At 41.5% G+C, this 16907-nt stretch overlaps 2 protein-coding genes across 3 annotated transcripts in view; one reads left to right on the plus strand and one right to left on the minus strand.

The window, feature by feature from the left end:
- Positions 1-274: 274 nt before the first annotated feature.
- Positions 275-6056, plus strand: UQCC5 (ubiquinol-cytochrome c reductase complex assembly factor 5). 2 transcript variants are annotated; one of them, XM_074198205.1, is made up of 3 exons: positions 275-375; positions 3313-3504; positions 5642-6056. In XM_074198205.1, exons 2-3 carry the CDS (start codon positions 3354-3356, stop codon positions 5704-5706), a joined length of 216 nt encoding a protein of 71 aa, XP_074054306.1. In that variant the 5' UTR covers positions 275-375; positions 3313-3353; the 3' UTR covers positions 5707-6056. The 2 variants fall into 2 exon arrangements, with proteins under 2 accessions (XP_074054306.1, XP_074054307.1); XM_074198206.1 differs by lacking the exon at positions 275-375 and adding an exon at positions 508-680.
- Positions 6057-9023: 2967 nt separating this feature from the next.
- The window catches only part of PBRM1 (polybromo 1), a 126220-nt gene continuing 118336 nt past the window's right edge, over positions 9024-16907 (minus strand). The window contains exon 36 of the mRNA XM_074198164.1: positions 9024-10907. Coding sequence (XP_074054265.1) covers positions 10870-10907 — 38 coding nt within the window. The 3' untranslated portion in view covers positions 9024-10869. The remainder of the gene's footprint in view (positions 10908-16907) is intronic.

A 16907-nucleotide genomic window follows, 5' to 3' on the forward strand; every position in this document is an offset into this window, starting at 1 on the left:
GCACGTCCGCGTGGCATTCCGCCTGTGCCCGGCTCTCCGCCCTTCCTTCCCCACTTTGCATGATCCTGCCTCCGCCGGGCTCTTCTGCCCTGGCCCCGCCCCTTTCTCCCGGACAGGCCCCGCCCCGTCCCCTAGCCCCGCCCCTGCTCCTCTGCAGCCTCAGCCCTCCCCTCCCCCGCCCTCGGTCCCGCCCCCTCCGCTCAGCTATTGGCCGTCTCCAGCCGCGGCCCCGCCCCCTCCCCGCCCTTCAGCTCCCCACTTCCGTTATCCCCGCCCCCGCGGCCGCGCAGGGTTTCCCGGCCCCCCCCGCGCGGCCCCGCCTCTCCCGCCGACCTTGGCCGCGGCCGCCGCGCACCGCGGGCTCCGCCCGCTCAGGTGAGGCCTGGCGAGGGCCTGGGGGCCTGGCGCGGCGCGACCCCCCGTCCTGCCGCTTCCGGGGCCCCGCCCCCCCCGAGACGGGAAACCGAGGCCGGGCCGGGGGTCACGGCCGGAGGTCACGGCCGGCGCTGCCCCCGCGTCACGGGCTCCGAGCCCCGCCCCCAGGCGGCCCTCCCGCGCCCGCCCCGGCCTCTGCCATCTCCGCGGTTGTGTGGGCAAGTGGGGCCCGGCGGCGGCCCGAGGCCGCCCTGGAAGCCGGGGCCTGCCCACTCCGGCGCCGGCCGGCCTTACAACACTGCCAGGTTGGGTCATGAGCCCCCCGAAATGGGCCCCTGACAGTTGGGGTCATGCCAGTGCAAATGTGCCAGCGAGCCCCTCCCCCACGCTCACTGTCTGTCCCTCTCTGTCTCTCTCTGCCTGTCTCTGTGTCTCTGTCTGTGTCTGTCTGTCTCTCTGTCCCTCTGCCTGTCTGTCTGTCTGTTTCTGTCTCTCTGTGTGTCTCCGACTCTGCAACGTGCTTCTGCAGCCAGATGCCCTGCGTGCCTCCTGGCCGGGTGAAGTCATGTCTTGGAGTTAGATGCTCTTTCTGGCAGACAAGATTGCTGAAGCTTAAGTTTCTTGCCCAGATCAAAGAGCCAAGCATGTATTTGAACTCCTAGTGCCAAGCTGCCTCCCTAAATAGGGGAAGAGTACTCTAGATTTCTATAGGGAAATCAGATTTTACTTTCACGGTAACCCCAAGTTTTCTTCCCCAGAAATAAAAATCCACCTTATTTTTAAAAAAATGAACTTGAAAAGTATCATGAAAATGAGCATTTCCATATGAAAAATGGAGGAATATATATATATATATATACATATATATATATATGAGAAACTGAATACTACGTATAGATTGTGTCTTTTAAAAGTATATTTAAATTTTTAGCAAGTATTAACACGGTGCTGCTTATAACTGTGCCCTCTTCTGAACTTCTGTTTTTAACTGTGATTTTAAAAATGTTTCCTTGATGTTCTTTTTTCATCCCTGCAACTCCTTATTGCCTGCATTCACCCTCCTTCCCCCAATTCCCACCAACTCTCCTTCTGGTTTCAGATAAATATAGTTAAACAAAACAAATGTACACACTGGATGTGTCTCTCCCCACTAACCATTTCCTCTTTGCTAAAAAGGTAGGAAGCACTCATTATCAGATTTCTGGAGTTGTGATTGGTCATTGGATCAGAATTTTTAAGTCTTTGAAAATTCTTTTCCTTTTCTGATGATCTCTTTGTTCTGCATCCATTTAAAAAGTATTTGCAGGTTCACTCAGTTTGTCTCTTTCATCTTTTCTTATGGCACAATAATATTCTAATATATTGGATAACGTTCAGTTGATTTGTACCACAAATAAGAATTGTTGTGTTAAATATATTGGTATGTATGGATTATTTAAATTTTGCATCCTGTTAATCTGTTAATTTTATGTTTTTGCAGATATCAATTTCTTTTATTAATAATTTTGCTGGCCTATGATTGTATTTCAAACAATTTCTCTTAGTTTTTATCATGAATTTTACTTTTAATTTGGCAATTAAATTTTTCTTTTTACTTTTATCAAATTTATAAAAATTAGTTTTTCCCTCAAAAATCTAGCTATTAGTTTTATTTTTCAATTTAATGATTTTTGTTTTCAGTTTACTTCTGTGATTAAAAATCTATCTTTTTAACACTAATATTCTCTTTTAAACAAATGTTGCTGAAAATCATGGAATGTGCATCTCAAGATCAAAATAGGTGACCCAAAGGGCAATGGGGAGAGACATATACTTAGATTCTTTTTTTGCTTCTGGAACCTCATCAATGTGAGTTCTCACCTTTAATGATGCACATCAAACTTGTCTATGGCTTCATCCTCTGTCTTCCTCCTTCCCTAAATCTCAACATACTGAAAACTGGTCCTTCAGATATTTTGACATTGCATGGATTATCACAGGAGCAAAACAGGTGACCATTAGTTAACTTTTGCTCCTGCCATGTGAATAGCCCATCTATATTTCTGGGTTTATGTCTCTCTTAACAACTTTTTAATTTTATTTTTCAGTTCAGTGGGTTTTGCTTTCAATTGGATTATTCTGTGATTATATCTATCTTTTTAACATCATACTCTTCTCAATGATATGTTGCTTTAATTCACGGAAAGCCTCATTCTCTGAAGAATCCAAATTGTAAGTGAAGAATCTGAGACCCCAAGAGGATGTAGTTTTGTCATGGTCACATGGCTACTTAATTTTGGAATTACAGTTTAGTTTTGTCTTTTGACTCCACATATTCCTATATTTTTTTTAAGTTTGTTTGTTTGTTTTTTTTTTTTGCAAGGCAAACAGGGTTAAGTGGCTTGCCCAAGGCCACACAGCTAGGTAATTATTAAGTATCTGAGACTAGATTTGAACCCAGGTACACCTGACTCCAAGGCTGGTGCTTTATCCACTTACGCCACCTAGCCGCCCTCTATCCCTATATTCTTTGTAAAATACAGTGCCCATAACCAAACTGAATACTTCAAATGTGACTGAACTGACTCAGAAACGCTTTTCTTTACAACACCCAGTTACTTCTTAAATGAAAATAGATATGTTAGTTCTGGTTAAAAAAAAAATAAACAAACCCAAAGTAGATCCTTTTGTTTCAGGAACTGGCTTTTAGTGTTGTAGAAATAGCAAGCGGTAGATTTGTTGACAGAAGAAATATCTTTGAGTCCAGACTTTGAAATTGAGCTGTGGGATTGGCATCCTCTGGGAAACCTCCTGGGACCTGAAAGTGTTTTGTGAACATGAAAACTCTAGAGAGGGAGTTATGTAAAAGCCATAAGGCTGGATCAGAGAGCTCTGTAAATTTTCTGAAAAAATAGAGGCTGAGGAAGAGCTGCCCAACATCTTACTTTCTATCTGTAGTTTCAGTTTATTTCCCACGAAGTCTGGCTGACACCTCAGAGATGTTCACAAGGAAACAAGTGAAGCTTCTTCTGCAGAGAGTACCTGGAAAACAGCGCTTTGGTGTCTATCGGTTTCTTCCTTTCTTCTTTGTCCTGGGAGGAGCGATGGAGTTGTTTATGATCAAAGTCCGAGTGGGCCAGGAGACCTTCTGTAAGTGGACATAAAGATGGTGCCTGGGGATGGGTCTTTTTAGTGTGAAACATCGAAATTCAGAGCCATCACATTTACAAAGTATTTCCTTTATTAGGTGTGGGGGTGGCTCCTAATTTGTCATTTAACAGGCCAGGATAACAGACCAAAGAGAAACAAAGTGTTCCTGAAATAGTTTCAACTTTGAGACAGCACAGATGTCTTGTGGGGCCTGGCCTTCCTTTTAAAATTCAGAGCAACAGACCTGTCCAGGCAGTACCCTGGGATAGAAAATTGTGTTTTAAAAATCAAATCTTCTAGGATTTTAGTCATTCTAAAGTTCAAAGTCTCAGCTCAAAGCTGGTTTTAAACTTGTCTGGATTGTGTGATCCAGACTTCTACTAATTTGTTTTGCTTCTTGTCAGTAGAAGTGTTTACATGAGATGAGACCAGTGATTCTTGAAAAGTACATGACCTTTGTGGCCCTCCATAACCACGCTTGTGGCCGGCCTTGTGAAAAGATCAGTGTTAACATCCTTCCACATTGTGTAGTCACAGCTTTGCATTTCAACTACATAGTTCACATGATCCAATTAATTAAACTAGTGCTATCTTGCTCACCTAACAAGTCATATTCCTAATTGTTGCTGTGCTGTTTTATCAATCCAGTCAACATTTCTTAAGAGACTTTGCCAGGAACTATGAGACAAGAATGAAGCAGACCTTGCCTCAAAGAGCTTACATTCTACTGGGGGGAATACAGTATATGTAATTCGAGAAGTAGACACATAATAATTAAAAGAGTCATCACGAACAAGGGTTTCAGGAAAGGTGGCCTGGCACTGGATCTTGAAAGAAGCTAAGAATTCTAAGAGATGCATCTGAGGAGGGAGCACTTTTGGGACTGCTGGAGCAAAGGCTTGGAGGTGGGAGATTGACTTCCAAGTTTGGGCAATTGCAAGAAGGTTGGTTTTTCTGGAGGATATGAAGCACAATAAGCCTGGGGGAAAAGGCTGATTTAAATGTCAAGTCTAAATATTATACTAGAGATAACAGAAAACTTTTGAAACTTCTTGACTAGGGGCGTGACTTGGTCAGATTTGTATGTTAAAGAAGGTTACTTTGGCAGCTTTGTGAAGGATGAATTGGGGAGGGGAGACAGTGTAATCCAGGAGTTCAGTTAGAAAGCTGTTGTAAGTCTTCCAGAATTGAAAGGATAGCGGCCTGAACTAAGATGACAGTATGAGAGAGTAGAAAAGGAAACAAATGTGAGCAATATTGTAGAATCAACAAACTCAGCAATTGAGTGGATATAAGGATGAGGGAGAGGGAAGAATCAATGATTCTTTGGTTGTGAAAGGGGCATGATATCCTTATAAAAAAAATAGAGAAATTGGGAGGAGGGGTAGTTTTTTTTTTAAGAGTTGGAGGTGGTGGAATAATGACTTCCATTTTGCATTGAGTTTAAGTTGCTTATTGGATATATAAATGGAGATATCAAACAGTCAGTTGATGATTTAAGACTAGAGCTCAGCAGAGACTGGGACTCTCTGTGTTTTTGTCTAATCTGCTTAGAGATAACATTTGAATCCATGGGTATTGAAATCACCAAGAGACAAGGTTTTGGGATAGAACATTCATTGGGATTCATAAGAGTGGGTCATATTTGATGGTCTGGCAAGTTATTTACCCCATTCAGAATCCCTCTCACTTCCAAAGGCTTGTGCAAATTCTGCTCATTCCTTTAGGGTCTCCTGATTCTAAAATCCTCCAGTCCTCATTCATTTCCCTTTCCATTATGCTATAATGGAACCTATCTTTGGTTAGCACTTTATTTATCGTATTGTATTATTCTCTTTTGTGTTAGTCTCATCTCTAGACAGACATAAACTCCATGAAGTTAGTCATTGTAAGTTCTCTGTCCTCTAACAGAGAAGCTACTCAACAAATGCTTAAGTGATATTATATTTGACTATCTAAAGTATAAAATGTAGAGCCCCTTTTAAAATTAAATTTATCTTTATGTAGAATAGAGATCAACCTTTAATAGTTTGGAAATAATAATTGCCCTATAAATATTAATTTTGAACTTTTTGAATAATTTTTTTAACTTCTCAATTTTTTTCAAAAGAATAATCAGAATTTTTATTTTTTCCAGATGATGTATTTCGAAGAAAACAATCAGAGAGACAGTACCAGAGAAGACTGGAAGAAGAATCTTGAGAAGCACGAATGATGGAGCATTAGTTTTCAACAAAATAAAGTAGACTGGATTAACTTCAATCGAATGTGGATGTGAAATATCACCTGTAGGCCCTCCCATCATGTTAAAAGCTCATTCATTGGCACCCTCTTGTGGCCAGATCACAGATCTTTCACCTTATGTCCAAAACATTTATGAGAAGGGTTTTCTGACTCAGTGTTTTCATACTTTAGTGTTTCTAAAGCAGTATAAAGATTCTTCAGGAGGGTTGTCAGAGCAAACAATTAAATGAATATGTTTTAGATCATTAATAATAATTTTAAAGTACTGCTTTTTACTGAAATCCTAAATAAATTAAATCATGAACAAGTATGATAGCATTCTTTTTTTTTTGAGAAAAAAATAAAACATGACTGTCCCAAGATTAACTGAGCCAGATAAATATTTTGCATATTAAAATCCTACATCTGCCAATATTTAAATATCCCATCTTACTGGAAACTCTTGGGTTTTCTTTATTTTAATCATAATCTATCTTCAGGGGTTCCATTTTATTCAAAGGATAAAGTAAACCTCTCAGTTTGGCACTGTAAGCTCTCCATATTCTGGTACCAACCTACCTTTCCAGCCTCATGTCCAGCTGATGTTTTTCCTTCTCAGAGAAGACCATAACTTCAGGGAGGTGATGTCATAACAAGCACGTGAATTAGATTTGAGTGAGGGATGCCATTAAACGTTATGTCCAGTTGCATACTCGCTAAATCTTCAAACACTAAATAACCTCTTCTCTCTCCACACTCTTTCCTGTGGCAAGTTCATTCACTCTCACAGCCTCAGTTGTTACCTGCTCGCCCCTCTTCAGATTACTCCCAGATGTAGCACTCTAGACCTGTTTCTGAATACTGGACCCTCGCCTTCAACTGGCTGTAAGACATCTGTGTTAGGGTGCTTTGCCTGATTCTCAAACTCAACATAGTTCACATAGTATTTGTTATTTTATAACAATAGGGGTTCTGTATTTCCTTCACAATCAAATCTAATATCCTCCCTCTGGCTTTTAAAGCCCTTTACAACCTGACCCCTTCCTACCTTTCTAGTCTCCTTACACCTCATCTCCAGGTGTTCTCCAGTCGGCTGGCCTTCTTGCTGTTCTTGTTCACCACAAGTCTCCAGGATGTCCCCCCACACCTAGGATCCACTCCCTCATCTTCTACTCCTGGTTTTCCTTGCTTTCTTTGAGACCCAACTCAAATCCCACTTCTGCCAGAAACCTTTGGTTGGTGTCCATCAAATTTAGTGCCTTCCCTCTGACATTACCTTGAATTCATCCCATATAGATCTTATTTATTCATAGTAGTTTTGCATGTTATCTTCCCCCTTAGGTTGTAAACTCCTTTAGGGCAAGGGACTATTTTACATTTCTTTGTATCCTCAACACTTAGCAATGTGTTGACTTTGACCTGAAATCTGGTCTTTCTTCTTCCTAATTTCTGTCAGTTACCTTTTTCTCCCATGCTCAATGCCTCAAGATTATCTTAACTCTTTCTTCCCCTCATCTCAAGACTTCTCAACTCTGCCTCCCCCATGTCTTTTATATCTCTGCCTTCTCTATTCCCACTGCTACCTCCCCAACAGGCCTTTATCCTACCTGTCTGACTTTTTAAGTCTCTGTCCTATGTACAATGCTGATCTCATCTTTATATAGTCATGTAATTCTTCTGTTTATAAATCTTTAAAGGCTCCCTATTGCTTGAGTCAAGTCTTCATTCATTAGCATGCTATTCAAGGCTTTCCATAATCAGATATCCCCACCTCACCCCCAACCATATTTCATTACTTCACTGTCTTTACTGTCTGTTGCAGCCAGACTGGACTACTCACTGTTTCTCATCTATGCTCTTCTGAAAGGCTTAAATACTTAATACTTAAATAATGCCAGGCATCTAAGCATTGGGAATAAAAATACAAGTAAAAAGAAAGCCAATCCCTGCCCTCCAGGAGCTTATTTTCTAATAGGGGAAGCCACATACAAATAGAAGCTGAGAAGTTGGGGAGGGGAAGGAGAAGAACGTTTGTAGGACATGGTGTCCGGGTCTGGAAAGTCAGCACAGCTGGGAGGGGAATGAAGGTTGGCCCAAGGAGGAATTTTTCAAAGGGAGAAGGGGCCAGCCTGGTGGGCCGATAGATATTAGGATGAGAAGATGGTGGGGCTAGATGGAGATTGCAGAATGAGGAAACCTCAGGTACTGGGGGAGTTCTCTAAGGAAGACTGCAACTCAGGTGTGGTGGTAAAGTCCAGGAAGTCAGAAGCAGAGCTAGGAGGTGACACAAAGTCCTTGCTAAGGTAAGAGTATTTCCCCTCTCAGACCTTATACATGCTTTGGTTTTACACTTTGGAATTGAAAGGATTTTATTATTCTTAGCTGTAGTTGCATCTTATCTTTCTTCTTTCATGATAAACTCCATAAAAGGAAGAACTTTTTCTTATATAAACTTTGCATCTCCCGCAGCATCAGTGCCTGCTAAATGTGTTCAATTTGAACTTTTCTGACACAAAGGGAAAAAAGGAAAGGCTAAAAGTTTTCAAGTTTCTGTCACAACTTGTTGAAGGAACCAGAAACCTTTGATTTCTAATCCCTAAATTTTCCAAAAATTATTTGTTTTCCATTTTAAAAAAGAATCCTTTGTGGTTGTATCACCTCAGTGTACTCAGATCTAGCTTAGGAACTAACCGGCAAAAAATTACTGCATTTAAGAAAACATTCTCCACTTCAAGAATATTGTGTGAGAGAAGAATTGAGGCAAAGGAGGCCTTGGAGAGACAAGTAATCATCAGTTAAAAAAGATTGAAAGGGGCGGCTAGGTGGCGTAGTGGATAAAGCACTGGCCTTGGAGTCAGGAGTGCCTGGGTTCAAATCTGGTCTCAGACAATAAATAATTACCTAGCTTTGTGGCCTTGGGCAAGCCACTTAACCCCATTTGCCTTGCAAAAATCTAAAAAAAAAAAAAAATTGAAAGGTATGACCAGGTGTGAGTGTCACTTCTGACCCAAACTGGCTTTGTGATCCCAGGCAAGTCACATAACATCTCAGCATCCAAATGTGTTTTCTTTTTTTTTTGTTTTTGTTTTTTTTTAGGTTTTTGCAAGGCAAATGGGCTTGCCCAAGGCCACACAGCTAGGTAATTATTAACTGTCTGAGGCTGGATTTGAACCCAGGTACTCCTGACACTAGGGTGGGTGCTTTATCCACTGTGCCACCTAGCCACCCCCTCAGTATCCAAATGTGAGAAGGGCCCAGTCTGCTTGGGTAGAACCAGTTTCCTTACCCAGTTGTTTCCTAACCATTAAGTCACAGGTCCAGTCTCTCTCCTAATCCTTTCATTCCTATTAGTTTTTACTGCAGAAATATGGTTTAAGTATAGCAGGCTTTTGTAAATAGTTGGCATGTAAATATTTGTTGAATTTATTCTAATTGACTGTGACAATGCTTGAAGGCACTGTTGTAAGAAGTTTCTTTTCTTTCCTTAAAGCCCTCATTCCATCCCCACTTTTCATTGCCCATCCTCTTTACCAAGGCTAATGTGGTCTGGATCGTGGCCCCTCCATTTCTATTCTGCAGCTCCACTTAATAGTCAACCAATTAACGATTCATTAAGCTCCTACCCTCCTTACTGTGCTTAGAGTTTAGTAGGGGGACAGTACAGAAACAGCTAGATAAGAGTGCAGAGTGGGGTTATGCAGCTGACAGAGGTGAGGGAAGGGTGCAGGGGCAGCTTGAGCTTGAAAGAGCAGTGGGGTTTGTGAAGGGGGGATTTTAACACACATATGTGAAGAACAGTCTGGAAATGGGCAACAGTGTGAGTCAAAGCACCAAACCGGAATAGCACAGAGGTTGTTCGGGAGGAGCATAGAATAGAGAGGAGTACTATTAAGTCTAGAAATGGTGTGGGGGGTGCAGATTGTGGAGGGAAATTTAATTCAGTAGACAGTCATGTGTTACTGAAGAATTTTGGGCAGTAGAGTGATGTGTCTGAATCTCAGGATGGGGAAGATTAATTTGGCAGCTCTATGGAGGAGAGGATGAGAAAGCCTAGAGGTCAAAAGGCCTCTTAAAACTAGACAGGGTGCCCAGGCAGGAAGAATGAAGGCCATTCATGCTTCAGGGATCAGATGGGAGTCATCAAATACAATAGCAGCCCATTAGACCTTGACTGTATTTAGCCCTTTTGCCCTAGGGTCTTCTAGGCCTTGGCACTATGCTCCCTAGGCCTCTGGGCACTGCCATCTGACCTTCCATTGAGCTGAACTCTCAGGAATTTGGGGTTTTTCTATCTGCTCTGCAGTTGAGTGCTCTTGGCATGATATCTCTCTCAGAATGTGAGATCTTTGAAAGCAGCGACTACTGTGCTTTTCTATTTGTATGTTCATCACTTGGCTCATAATAAATGCTCATTCATTCAAAGATTGCTGCAGCAGGCAGGTGGTCATGGGGCCTGTACTAGGGTGACAGTAATGGGGATATAAAGTATGGAGTGAATGCAGGAGCTCTAGGAGAAGTGGAATCAATAGGAGGTGGCAGCTGAGGAGAGGGGAGAAGCAAACACGACAGCCAAGTTGGGAATCTAGAGTACTAAGTGAATGGTGGTGCCATGGATAGAAATGGTGAAGTCAGGAGGAGGAGGAGGAGGGTTAGTGGAAAGGAATAAACTCAGCTTTAGAAAAGTTGGGACTGAGGAGTCCTCTGGTTAGCAAGCTATGTAGTTGTGGAACTAAGGTCAGGGCCAGAGAAGGAGATTTGGGAATCATTTGTATTATTTCCAAGGGAGAGAACAGTACTGATAACAAAATCTTAGGAAACATCTTCCAAGGTTGTAAAGAGGAAGAAAAGCCAATGAAAGAAATAAGTGAATGGAAAGAGAAGTGGGAGAACTGGGAGAGAGAGATTTTTGAAGATAAGGGATGAAAGGATATTCAGTTGGTGAGGCCAGTGTGATAGTTTCACATGCTGGGAGAGATCCAAGAAGGCCATGGATTTGGTGATGAGGTCACTGGTGATCTTTGAGGGAGGAGTGGTCATGTCCTTTCATCTTCAATCCTTTGGTTGGCTCCTCTTCTGCTGACATCCTCAGACGTCTCCCATCCTCAACAATTCTTCCCTTGAATTTGATACCCTCTGGAGCTATCATCCTATTTCTTTTCCTCCTCTTGAATGCCAAAGCTCTAGAAAGAATAATTTACACATTTTTACCTTCAGTTCTCTGTCCCAACCCCAACCCCATTTACTCAGCCTCTTGAAATTCAGCTTCTGTTCCCCTTTAAAATAAAAACAAGACAAAAATATTTTACTGATGCCTTTTGTCTTAACATGCATCAGTCTCCTATCTCTGAGCTAAGTTTTTCCCATTATCTTTTCTCTGGGATTTTCAGTATTTCATTTTTGTTTATTCAGAGTTTTACTTCCTTTTAGTAGTCTTTTCATTACACTGGACTAGCCTTGATGTGTCTTGTTTGTCTGGGTCTGCTTGTTTCACTTTGCATCAATTCATACAAATTTTCCTGTTTTTCTGAATTCCTCAGATTTGTTATTTATTACTATGCAGGAATATTCCATTACATTAATATGAGGATAGGAACTGGACTTTTCACTTCAAGAAAACCTGCTTTTACCAATGTAGGTCAGGGATCTTCTAGTCTTGAAGCCTAGCATCCTGAGGGGTCAGTGACTTGCCCTAGGTTGTATAGCCAATGGGTGTTAGAGTCTTTCTGGCTTCGATGCTGGCTTTCTATCCACTATGTCAGTACCTCTCCTGTTCACATAGCACTCATTTTCAGCCATTCCATAACAGGTGGGTCCCCAGTGCTACCACAGAGCTCCTAGGAACAGCTAGATGGCAGTGGAGAGGGTTCTGGGTCCAAAGCTAGGAGGTCTTGAGTTCAAATTTGATCTCAGAAACTTAGTAGCTATAACCCTGTCCAAATCACTTTACCCTTGCCTCAGTTTCCTCATCTATAATAGGGAGATAAAAATAGCACTTAGCTTCCTAGATTATTGTAAGGATGAAATGAAATAATTGTAAAGTATCTGGCATACAATAATTGCTAAATATTAGTTATTATGAACATCTTGATATCTATTGTGTCTAACAAGACATTCTGATTTTTCTTAGGGTGAATACTCAGAAAAGGACACCTGTTTCAAAGGATTTGGACAGTTTGGCTATTTTTCTAGCATAATTCCAAATTAAAACCGAGAATGGTTAGACCACTGTATAGTTCTAACAATGTGTATCAGTATGCCAGTCTTCCCAAAGTCCCTCCATTGATTGTCACCCTTGATGATTTTCATAATGTTAAGTGAAAGTGATTTAGAGCATATTTTCGTGTGGTCATTTCTAGTTTGCAGTTCTTTTGAAAATTGTATTGTGGAATGGCTTTTAGTATATATTTATGTTTATCTTGAATATCTGATTTACATGTTTTCCCTTTTCTGTCACTTTTCATTTTCATTTATTTTACTCATATAAAAGCTTTTTTAACTTTATGTAGCCCAAATTGTCAGTTTTGTTTTTTATGATCCACTTGATTCCTTCTCTGGTTAAAGATTTTCCCCTAGACCTAGTTGTTAAAGGTACCTTATTTAATCCTCCTCTATTTTTAAAATTTTATTTATTTAACATTTTGTTTTCCAATTATATACAAAAGTGGTTTCTACTTATCATTTTTTGTAAGATTTTGAATTTTACGCTTACCCCTTCCCTTCCTGCCTTTAGAAGGCAGTCTGATAATCTTTACCTAATTCTCTCTCTCTCTCTCTCTCTCTCTCTCTCTCTCTCTCTCTCTCTCTCTTTTTGGTAAGGCGATGGGGTTAAGTGACTTGCCCAAGGCCACACAGCTAGGTAATGAACTCAGGTTCTCCTGACTCCAGGACTGGTGCTCTATCTACTGTGCTACCTAGCTGCCCCTTTTAATTCTCTTCTAATAAAAATACGATGTGACATTCATGTTTGGTCACAAATCCATTTTAAGTTTTCTAGTTTCTCAACAGTTGTTGTCAGGAAGGGTGGGTGTCCTGCCACCATTAACTTATATTCTTGTTTATTGAGCAAAGGAGTAGTATTCTCAAGAATGATTTTTTGATATACTCTTTTCCTTTTTTAACTAGTATCAATTTTGATGATCAATTATTGTTTCAAGCATTCATCAAGCATTTAATTGGTATGTGCTAGACATAAAAAGAAATTGTCTCTATTCCCAAAGAAGTTAAATTCAATGAGGGGAGACCACATATTTATATTATAAATATATGCAAGTCTCATACAAGGTATACAAAATTGAGGAGGAAGGCATGAGGGGTCCAGAAAGGGCCTTCTCTTGAGAAGTCAAGGGGTGAAAGGAGGAAGGAGAGGAACTAAGCAAGACAGAAGATGGAATATTGAGTGGGAAGAACCAGAATCCAGGTCAGTGTGGCCAGACTACAGATCTCATGGAGGGGAGGGAGTAAGGGAGAAGGAGGTGGGCCAGGTTGGGGAAGGCTTTAAATGCCACATGAAGCAGTGAGAAGGAGTCACTACAATTTAGTGGGAGGGGGATGGAGGTGGGGACAGGTATGGTCAGACCTGGAGGAGGATCCATTAAAAAGATGGTTTTGTTATGGGGATGAAAGTTTGAACTAGGCCAGTGACTGTCATAGAGAAAGGGAAGCTTGTTCTTCCTTCTTTTCCTTCCACCATCCTTTCTCTCCCATTCTTTCCTTCCCCTCCCTTCCTCCCTTCTCCCCACCCCTTCCTTCCTTCCTTCCTTCCTTCCTTCCTTCCTTCCTTCCTTCCTTCCTTCCTTCCTCCCTCCCTCTTTCCTTTCATAGACAAAGGAATGACAAGTGGTATGAGTGGTGTTTTGGATGAAATCATGGTTATAAGGTATGGTGGCTCGAAGGATGGTACTATTCTCAATAGTCAAAGGGAACTTCAGAAGAGGGGTGAGCTTTGGGGGGAAGATAACATGTCTACAAAGAGATGGTGAGTAATGCAGGACTAGTATTCAGGAGAGAAGGAAAAGATCTGCTGGAGCTGATCACCAAACGTTGAGGAAGTCATCAAAGTCAACAAGGAGAGGGAATAGAGACAAGGAGAGGTCGGGGCAGAGTCGCAGGCTACTCAAACAGTTAGCTAGCATGACTCTGAGTAAGAACCAGTCAATAAGCCTGAAGAATGGCCAAAGAGGCAGCTTGAAAGGAAGATAGGACCTGGGGAATGCTAGTGGGAGCAGTCTGCTGAAGCTGGGAAGGGATGGGCTCTCTCCAAAGCAGCTAATGATCTCAATCCTATGGCCTATTCTCAATCCTTATTCTCTTTGAGTCCTCTGTAGCCTTTGGCACCACTGGTCACTCTCTTCTTTTTGAAACTCTCTTCTCTCTAGGTTTTCAGGACAACATTCTCTCCTTCCTTGTTCTCTTCCTACCATTTGACAGTTCTTCCTCAGATCACATCCTCTATCCATTGGTGTCCCAATGGTTGCCCTCATCCTCTTCTCTTCTCCCTCTATAATATTCCCCTTGGTGATCTCACTTGCTCCCATGGATTTAATTACCATCTTCATACTGACGATTCTAAAATCTCCCAATCCTGCCCCGGTCTCTCTGCTGACCCCCAGTCTTGCATCACCAATTGCCTTTCAGAAATTTTGACCTGGATGTCCAGATATCTTAAATTCATTATATCTCAAACTGAACCCATCATCCTTCCTGACATTACTCCATCTCCTTACCTTCCCTACCCTGTGGAGGGTTATTCTCCCAGTCCCTCAGCTCATAAGGCATCTTGGCCTCTTCACTATCTCTTTCCCCCATATCCAAGCTGTTGGCAAAGTGTTGATTTTACCTTTCTACATTATCTTGAATATGCCCATTCTCTCCTCTGACACCCCCTGCCATGGCAGCCCTTATCACACCTCACGCTTGATTATTGCTGGAGGTTATTTGAGAACCTAAACTTGTAATGGGCCCAATTGCAAAGTTCGTGTTATTTCCTCCAGCTCTGTTCCACAGCAGCAGAGTGAAAGGGGCGGGGGTAGATGGTGGCGGGAATACAAGGATGGAGTTTGGTCAGTCAAAAGCAGTGAAAGGACAAGGCTGTCAGGGTTTCGAGAACTGAGTGGAAAAACAGATTATAACTGAAAGGAGTTGAAGAGTTCTTAATGACAGAAGTGATGATGGTAAGATAAAATTAGGAGGGCTCGCATTCACGTACTTATTCTCATGATTCTTTCATTTTGTCTAGTTCCCAATCCCTTTGAATTAATTTAGATACTGTTTTCACTTCTTTTTTTTTTAGGTTTTTCCACAAGGCAATGGGGTTAAGTGGCTTGCCCAAGGCCACAAGTGTCTGAGGCCAGAGCTGGTGCTCTATCCACTGTGCCACCAAGCCGACCCGACCCGTTGTTTTCACTTTTTGTAACTACTCTAAACAGAACTGTGAGGTCAAACTCAAATAGAAATAAGGGCCCATTAACCCATACATAAGGATCCTGCTGGCTGCACACTGACTTAGAACAATACATATTAATATCACAAATCTTTATTTTATTGTATTTTTATTTATTTTGTTAAATATTTCCAATTTTTAATTTGGTTAGGCCTCACTCAGGAATGTTGGGCTTCAGTCCACATATTTAATATCTCTGGTCTATAGAGTAATTAATGATCAAATCACTGAGTTCAATGACTTAATTTTTAGTCCCTATCCTGGATTTCTCTGAACACTTTATTAACCACCATTACTTCTTTATACATGTTTCTCTTTTGGTTTTTGTGACATCGTATTACTTTTGTCTCTTTTGCTGGCTCCTTGTCCTCATTCATCTCTTTAAATAAAAGTTATTCTGAATATAAAGAATTCAGAGAATCACGAGAAAATTTATATAAACTGAAGTGGAATCAGAAACAAGCATAAAGAAACTAAAGCAATGTAAAAGTAAATAAAAATAAGATGGAAATGGATGGTCTATAATTATAATGCTGAGGCCTGGTCCTGCCTGTGGCTGTGGAATACTGAATTTGCTTTAAGACATAGCTTATGTGTTTTTTCCCCTTATTAAAAATCTAGTCTACCCAAGGTTCACTGGGTAGAAAAGAGGAAAGAGATTATATTTGGAAATGAATATGATGTGAAAATAAGAGATCAGTAAAAAGAAAAAAGTTTTAACCGCCCCGCCCCTTCCCCCAAACCAGTTCTTCTCCCCTGATCTCCTTCCAAGGTTTGGCACTCTGCCTTCTTTTGCATCATTCTTCACCCAAGCATTCCTGTCTATTCCTAGGGCTTTCCCTCATTCCTCTGCAGGGGACTCAGGTGTGTAGTCAGTCCATCCCGGCGTTCCAGTCTCCTATTTTCACCTGCCTGCTGACACCTCACCAGAATAGAATGTCAAACAAGTGGCCATTCTGAATCCATCTTTGTGAGCTGTCCTCTCTGACTTTCCCCTGTCTAATGACACCATTTGCCAGGTGTTGTTTATCCTCCTCCCTTTGTACCTTGAGGTGTTGGCCAGAACCTTGACTTGGTTGGAAATCCTGGTCTGAAGCTTAATCCCAGTGAGACTGCTCTGCTTCAGGGGCATGGACTACCAATTGGCTTCCATGAGGAGTGTGCTTCTATTTCAGTTATTGAGAATAACTTGCAGAGTATGGCTTCTAACAGGTCTTTAAAAGTTTGATAAAATTCTATGGTAAATCTGTCAGGGTCACCTTTCCTTTTTGGTAGCTTCTTTATAGTCAGATTGTCCTTTCTGAGATTGGGCTAAGTTTTCTAACTAGCCTTCTGCAGGGACATGCGGCGAGTGGAGGGCGAGGAGGCAGAACTGTGCCACCCTTCACAAATTGGTATGAGTGGATCCAACAAGCAAGCACCTCTGCTGTCTCTATTGCAAATCAGGACTGATGCTGTTCGCCTTCCCAGTCATGGACCTCACCACTCGTCTCTGGTTCTGACTGTTTGAGCATTTCATACTTTGGGAATACTTTGTAGGCCCTTATCACCTCACCCTTGTTTATTGCTGGGGACACCATTTAATATGAGATTATTTTTTCCTTTTCAGTTATGCTAGTAAATAACTATGCATAATATGTTCTGATTATTCTTTTTATATTTTAGTTTTGCTGTGATCTCACCTTGCTCATTTGCTGTTTTATTGATTTTTCTGACTTTTAGAATATCAGATCAGCTAAAG

This window comes from Macrotis lagotis, chromosome 8 (assembly GCF_037893015.1).
Source record: "Macrotis lagotis isolate mMagLag1 chromosome 8, bilby.v1.9.chrom.fasta, whole genome shotgun sequence".
NCBI lineage: Eukaryota > Metazoa > Chordata > Mammalia > Peramelemorphia > Peramelidae > Macrotis > Macrotis lagotis.